Source organism: Opisthorchis viverrini, assembly GCF_000715545.1.
Source record: "Opisthorchis viverrini unplaced genomic scaffold opera_v5_28, whole genome shotgun sequence".
NCBI lineage: Eukaryota > Metazoa > Platyhelminthes > Trematoda > Opisthorchiida > Opisthorchiidae > Opisthorchis > Opisthorchis viverrini.
In genome coordinates this window covers 1473286-1481615 of record NW_008751684.1, presented here as the reverse complement: position 1 = coordinate 1481615, position 8330 = coordinate 1473286, and the positions used below count along the sequence as shown (strand labels likewise).

The 8330-nt window shown below is 44.2% G+C and overlaps 1 protein-coding gene across 1 annotated transcript in view; it reads left to right on the top strand.

Annotated features, from left to right (window-relative positions):
- Positions 1-2058, top strand: part of T265_02341 (hypothetical protein) — a gene marked incomplete at both ends in the record, with an annotated part of 13058 nt that extends 11000 nt beyond the window's left edge. The window contains one exon of the mRNA XM_009166555.1: positions 2017-2058. Within this exon, the coding sequence (XP_009164819.1) occupies positions 2017-2058 (42 nt within the window). The remainder of the gene's footprint in view (positions 1-2016) is intronic.
- Between the last annotated feature and the right edge of the window lie 6272 nt (positions 2059-8330).

The window sequence follows — 8330 nt, the reverse complement described above, 5'->3', positions numbered from 1 at the left end:
AACAACGAAAAAAATTTTCACGAATTTGCACGAGGGAAAAACGAAACCGATTTCGAACGTACCGCGCTGTTTTTGTATTCCGCAAAAAAATATATGCGGGGGATGAGGGAGCTATTATATCCTGAGGGACTCTAAGAACCAAACAATTACCCTTCAAAAGCGACGGCGAAAGTCGGCTACTTACCGACACGCCATTTCCATAATAGTTTGAACCCCAAAATATCCAACCATAAGGATAAGGCGTTGATGGATCGCCACTTAACCATGGCACAGCGCGCAGCATTAAGTGGATATTTCAGCGACCGGGCAGATAATATTTATTACAACCTCGCAACATGGATGGCAGAATCTTGATTTGAAAGGGCTCTCAGTGTCCTTCCATGTAGTGAATGGGGTTGACATTTTTCTCGAAATGATCTAAAAAACATGTATCGGGCAGTTCAGCGTTTTACGCGAAATCTCCTTCAAATAGCTCAAATGAGCTATTCCAGCGTGCAAGACCACTTTCATTTGCCCCGCGATCTAGAGAACGAATGAAGTGTGATGTTAATTTTATGCATGTTCTGCAAACGCTTACAAGGATGACGGTGTATGAACCACTCCGCCAACAGCTCCGGGCGAGCAAGCATGACATCTTGCTTTTAGATTTTTCTATCTTTTATTCTCTCGCACTTTTCTGAAAAATGTCGTGCGTTATTTACCTTAGTTGCGCGCAACCTACAAGTCACAAGTGCTCTGCAAGCGTACTGTATCGACCGCTTTTGGTTTGGTGCACTTCATTCCGACATTCGTCCTCTTCCTGCGTTTTATTACTTCACATGTCAGATTCAAATGCTTTTAACGGTTCGCCACCAGATTTGGAATAGAAATTTCTGCAACACATCGGCAAAATCCCCTACTCTAGAACAGAACAGGATCAACCCTAAGGAAAACCACCAAAATGGTTGCTCAAAAGTTCGACTACTCACAAGAACATCAACTCGTTCCCCGACGTATGCCACTTATTTACCATTTTTACAAACCGTTGGCGGCCATTCTCCCCACTACTCACGCAAGGCAATAGTTAAAAACCACCTTCATACATCCTCCCTCAGTTGGGTCAATAGAAGGCTTTCCGCATGAACAGTAAGCAGCCAAAAAATTGCTCATTAGAAAACGCATCAGTGTCACAATGCCCTTGAAAATGTAGCACCGAGTCTAAACTTTAAAATGACGTTATCATGGGCGGTATATACACGGGTGCGGCGAATATGGTCTCCTTGGCTGCCGGTTAGCAAAGACACAGTAATCGGCTAATCGCACCACATACAAAAATGGATTCTAAGATTTATTAACAGCACACATGGCTCTTTAGATTGTACCTTCTATGAACCACAGCCGAGCAGGTTACATTTGCAACTATTTGAATCAACCGGCTCTGAAATTAGGTTAGGTAGTTCCAGACATATGATGATCAGACGCATAGTCAATCGAAAGAGTGAGCCATAAAATTCCAAGTTCCCGGGAGAACAAGGGTTATGTTACAACCTGGGCCTCACACAACGGTCGAAATCATATGGCACAGAAGTAATGCTGTAATCTACCCAATTCTTGTTGGGCACCACCACGCCTTACTCTCAGTGGCACTTAAAACTCCCACCTAACCGAGGCTCCTGAAACTCGAACACTCAGTAGCTAGCCAGCTAAACTATTCATAGCATGTGATCGTATAATGAAGAGGAGGTCGTGCCAGAAATCCATATTTAGAAGGAAGAAAGACTGGAAACAGAGTTACGAAAGCTCTCTCTGGGTAAACCACAATTCTGTATACGGTTTTGAGATGCCTTCTCAAACATAATCCTGTCCACATATCTCATAGTAAGGAAAAAGGCCAACATACTACAAACAAGCACCATATTGACATATCATAAACGAGAAACGTGAAAAAAGTTTGGCTTACAAATGAGCGTATTGACAGCCTTATATAAGCCAGTTTGACCCAATTCCACCAGTCCTTTCTCGTCTCACTTATTTCAGAGCCTGGTTTCAGTCGGTGCATACCCCATCTACCCGAGATAATAACTTCGTTGGCCTTATAATGTCTCGTATACCCATACGGACGATATAAGCCGTGTAAATGAACTGCGGGAAACAACACGTATGAGACGCATCTCATTGCATTACTGTTGTATCCAAAACTTGGCGAATACCCGGAGTTAACAATGATGTTTTGACGCGCCGTGTACAGATCTACCGATGTGACACACTTAACATTGCTAAAGGTAGCGTCACGCGGTTTTTTCATAACTCCACGAAACTAAATACCATACTCACCAACCACCTGGAAGCAGCCAGCTAGACATCTTGAAAACAATAATAGTGTATGCTCCTAACTGGTTGGCGGTGCACCGTCAGGTCCGATCATATTATAGTCAGAATAAAGCAACTGGTGGGATTTGCAGACACTAAGGATTGTGCGGAAAAGGGGAGTCGTCACTAACAGTGGGAACCATTCAGTGTAGACATGGTCGCCCACAAACCGGCACAGGCAGGGAGACAGATTCCACAGATGTTTACTTTTGGGGAATATATCGGGATGAAGCAAACTCGAATCTTCAGACTTTCAACGCGGTGGCTAAAAAACAAAGAATGACAAAACAAGAGGCATCCTGTCTGGCACGCGACAGTAAAACTGCAACTTGCGGGAAAACAGGAGCCAGAGCAACGGCCCTGGTGAATCAAGGGAGTTGACGTGATCCCGGTGGTCAATTTGAACAAAATCCTAAAACCAAAGCGGAGGAATCGTGGCCATAAACTTTTGAGCATATGACCAAAGTCGCAGAAAGAGCACATGAGGTTGAGTAGGTGGAGGGGTTAGCAATGCGGATAACTGATAACAGGAATCTCAAAATCAGGGTGTACATCAAAACTGTAGGGACACAACGGTGTTGCCGTTGTGGTGGAGTCAGGCGAAAGCTCCGTAGAGTGGTGTGTTGGTGACAACACTTAAGCCGGACCTGCCAAGCCGAGCGGAGACGTGATGCAATGTTGTGTGCGGATGGCAACGGGTTGTGTAGCATGTAACACGTTATCGGGTATGAAACACTGACTTGTGTTTCCAACAACCTTATGAGTACGGCATTATGTATACACATGTATCGCGAACTCTCGAATATCGTGGCAACTGGAACATGGGTGGTCCGGTGCAGCACATTCAGTTGCCCGAAAACTTCACAAACGAGAGATTCATCCGGGGTCCAGTGGAGCCTCTTGCAAAACCAAATTTGTTTACCAGTTAGTGTATTTCTCCGACTTATGTTTAGTTAATTTTGGTTAGGTTCAGGCAAGACAAAGCACCACTCAATAAACAGAGCGGATTTGATTAGTCCAGGGCGGAGAAACCTGATATGAGTTAGGGATTATTAAGTCCCTCTAGCACGAAGAATGGTTGGTTTCATGTACATACCTCCCCGTGATGAACACGGCTGATACTCTATTCATTGCTCTATTCATAATTCTATTGTTTTAATATTCCACATGCTGTACATATTCGCCAATTCGAATACATACGTGCTGGTTGTTACGCTTCGCTGAATTCTGGATTTCTAGTTCGTCTGGTTATACCGATATACGTACAAAACACAAATACTATGCTTTAGTAGTTGTTGACGCATATTCACGTTGGCCTGAAGTTTTTCTAACTACTTCTCCAAGTGCCGAATTCACCCAGCAAGCCCTGAGGAAAGTATTCAGCCATGAAGGTGTATCAATTGTTTTGGTTACTAACAACGGCACACCCTTCACTGCAAAATTCCTCGAGGAATGGTTTGAAGGTATTGGATGTCGACATCTGTTTACTGCTCCGCGACATCCCCAGTCGAATGGACTTGCTGAGAATTTTGTCCGAACACTAAATCTGCCATTAGTGCACGCTCTCCCACTACTTTTTTGGAATTGGACCGTGGGATTGATAATTGTCTAATGCAATACAGGAACGCCGTTCATTCCGTTACTGAGAAGAGTCCTGCGCTTCTATTTAAATCTCGTTCGTTGCGTACAAGTCTCGACTGTGCCCAAACGGCTGAAGTTACATTTTTCAAGGGTGATGATTTACGACCTGCTACAGGAATAGTACTTTCATTAAATGGTAAACGAATGGTCACAATTCTCGATTTGGGTGATCTCTCTTGTCACCGGAGGCACATTGACCAGGTTGACTTCAATACAAGTGGTCAGTCTGTTAACGGCACTCTTGCTGTTGCAAAAACTAATGAATCCTTTGTAGATGACGTTATGGTATCCGAACAAGACGTTGTATCTGAGGGACGCACTACCTGTGAAGAGTCTGAAGTTTCCATTCCGAGAAGATCCGAAAGATTGCAGTCAAGACCACCACCGGACTATAAACATCCACACGCTAATTCAAGGTGTGGCGAATGTGATGAATACGATTGATACTCTATTCATTGCTCTATTCATTATTCTCTTTTTTTAATATTCCGTATGTGGTGCATTTACGCCAGTTTGAAAATATACGTGCTTTTTGATACCCTGATCAGAATTCTGGATTCCTAGTTCGTCTGGTTATACTGATGTACGTGCGGAACTTAATTCTCACAACAATGGAACCACACGCATGCGGCCAATCGTTTCGCCTCCGGGCACATCACGCAAAACTTTGCAAGGGGGATATACAGAAAGGCTCAGCCTACGGATAAAATTCTAAAATGCTTACTCAGTTTATTCGGACACCTCAAGCAAAATGGAACTTTCGAAGCCTCACAGGGGAGACTGTCGACTGCGCCAAGCGAACCATTCACCGGTTGACCGGTATTTTCAAATTAGTTTGCGAGCAACGGTTTTCCCGTAGTTTTTGTGATACATTTCAGGTCGTTCAGTGCATTCAAAACGTCAATATCAGTAACACACAAATGTGTCCTCTGATTCGTCGCTTTTTACTGGCAAACCAATTTTAAACGACTGGTTCTATACGGAACATCACTACCTGACTTGGGTTATAAGAGCTACGTTGAGGATTTGCAATTAACATAGTTCCCACCTTATGAACTTATGTGATGAAAATGACTGATACTCTATTCGTTGCTCTATTCATTATTCTCCTGTTTTAAAATTCCATATGCTGTACATATTCGCCAGTTCGAATACATACGTGCTGGTTGTTAGGCTTCGCTGAATTATGGATTTCTAGTTCGTCTTGTTATGCCGATATACGTACGAAACATAATTCTCACACTCCCTCTTATGCTACAAAATATGCACCACGATTCCGGCGGCTGCGCGCGGAAGCATTTCGTACTCTTATTCCGGATTACCCATTTTGGATGTTTTGGATCTGTGTGAGCGCCCACAAAACATCGTGAGACTACATCAGCTCCAAGGCTGCTACCGCACACGTGTGCCAAAATTATTGAGAGCAAACCTACAAGTCAGTCAGTCTTAGAAATCGTTTCCCTGAAATGAGTTTCTTCGCGAAACTGGTTGCAAAAAATCTAACGACCTCGGGTAGTAATAAATCAGCCAGGTGAAATCTAATATCAGGGGTCGCTTTGCGAAATTAGGCGACGTCCATCTATGCACTCTACCAACCCGACCAAAGCTCAGACTCTCGTTCCAATGTGTGAAAACGCTGACACAAAAGGTCCCCTCATAGGGGCAAAGTATGACTGCAAAAAATTTACAGCACATGTATGGTGCTCACAACGGCCTTTAAAACCACGAAACTCATCCTTCTATACTCTTTGAATCAATCATCAACACATCATAAATTCTCAGCCACAAAAACGGTATTTGTACTGTTTTTCTGCGTAAATGGCCTGTAATGCGTCGCAAAGCACCAACCCGCTCATGCGGACTTAACTACTCTTATTAGTGCCGTGCATCTCGATTCATCGGAAGAATTCGGAGAAAACTTTGTCAAAACATTTTTCCAATTAATTTTACCCCCGTAGAAATCAGCTGCCAGATGTATACACGACATCGTCTCCCTGCTCGATACTGAGCAAAGCGCCCAAAGGGTCAACAACTGATATTTAATTTTTCAGTACCTACACAAGCTGTACGGCTTGCCTAAATATCTCTCTCTTGAATGTGCAAGCGTCGTCAAAACACAGGCACTCCACTAGCTCAATGGCGCTTGGTCGTAAAAAGTGATCCAGACACTCCTGAGAATCAAGCGCTCCCGGACACCAAGGTTGCTGACAACTGAGACGACATATCTATAGAAAGAAGTGAGAAAATATGGGACAAATTTCATCGGTTTTCGTGGCTCTCAATGAATCTTAGGGTGTGGACGTCAACAGCGTTAGAGGCGTACTTGCTAGCCATGCTGGGTCGCTTCTCAAATTTTTCATCCAAGCCAGTGTGACTTGGTCTGGTCCTACCGAGATCGGTCTAACCTATGGTTACCTAAAGCGTTTAGTTCCTGACGGACAAACTACACAAATATAGAGGTTTTGTTCTCCACCAGTGTAAACGAAGATATAGAAGCACAGGAGGACGTTTTGTGGGTACGAGGTCCTTGCAGTTTAATATCTCACAGGACGGTTGCGGCCATTCGATTATACGAAGTTCGTATCAAGTAGGCTATAGGAACAGACAGCTGACGAAGAATCATGTATTGGAAGCTGTCAAGAACCGGTTAATCAATAATGGCGCAGTTGGCAGGTGCAGAAAAATGGTCAGCTAGGCTGCAGGGCTTCAGATACGGACAGCCAGTCAGTGTAAGTTAAGTAATTTTGTTAAATAAGATAACGGCGCAGAAGTGTCAGTACGTCCCGGTGGTAAGGAGCAGTCTTCGGCTGATGGCGCAATGCGGCAGTTCATGTCACGTGACAAATCGGATTGCGCGCTCAGGGCCACTTGAAACAAATCTGGACAAAAACTGTCAGGCAGATGCGCATACCGGCAATATAAAAAATAGGGGGCCCCTGGCTTCCAGCTGTTGTAGTGGATAACACTTTCACCTACCGTTCGAGGAGCTCTCAGTTCGATACCCGGTCGGTAGGATTTTCCGTCTCAGTGGTCGTTCAAAAATAGGTAGATTTGAAACGAACTTATAAGCAAAGGAGGATGGGCAAAAAATATTGCCATCTCTTACTGGAGAATGAGCAGACCTTAAGTAGGATCGTAACCGGGAAAACATGCAGTGAGGAAACTGAAACGGCATTGAAATAACTGCTGATTAAATTGAGGAATCAACAATCCACTTTCTAAGAGCTGCTCTGCCAGTAATTTCCCATAATCCACCGGGTTTCAGCCCCAGGAACCTTCTGTCTGACCTTCTTCCACCAAAACACACCATGCGATCCTCATGGAAATTTCCCCCTATTTTGGGTAAACCACGACGTGGACTTACTTGCCTGCGACGTGGTTGTTGTTGAAAGCGTCAGCACTTTCTCACACCAACCAGAAGCGTTCACCCTTCGGTATCTCCACCTAAAAAAATACAGGAACAGCAGGGATTCTGGCCAAAGCTTCAATCTGCCGAACCGAACAACCATCAGCACATCATCCCTCGTTTTGCTACGTCAACATTCGCTTACTGACTAACTGATGGCACTTAATCCCATCGTAATGGCACGAATGTGGCTAAAAAACACAGAGAGGGAAAAATAATAAAACACAAGAGGGTCAAAAGACTAGAGGAGCAAAAATTAAAAAAGATCAGGAATGATGCCCACAATGTCTTTTTTGCTCCCCTGGACTAGTTCGACATCAGAAACTGTCACCCAACCAATCTCTTTGCTTTCATGACGTGGTCTCACAGTGACCCAAACACGGTGTGTGCTGTCAGCAATTGTTTCACCCAGCTGGATATGCTCGAAAAAACAGTACCGCACGTAGGCTATGAAACCAGTTTCGGCTCAGCTACAGTATTCGCCACTAACATTTGCAACCTACTGGTGCCACTACGGTATTGCTGCGAGATGAACACGCGGAATACTTCAAAAGCCAGGCTAATTTGCCCATCAAATATCCGTGACACATGTGAATCGCAGTATTAGACTAACCCAAGGCGATTGTTTGAGCGTGACCTTGCAATTTGCGGGAATTGTGTGCGCGTGCTTTTTGGATGTACTGCTGTCGCTGATTGACCACTGCTTTTATTCCCTCTCCCTACCAGCCTGAGTGCAGTGTCCTACCTTTTATGAAATTGCGTTTCTATAAATGGATACCTACTCTCAGCTGAACCGCGCTCAGCTCAGTTTTGATTACCTACACACCAACTCGTAACAAACTCGAATTCGTTCGTCATTTTATCTAACGGTGAAATTACAGAACTACCCATGAATTCCTTTTCGGCGCCATTGCAGAACTCATCGACAATTCCC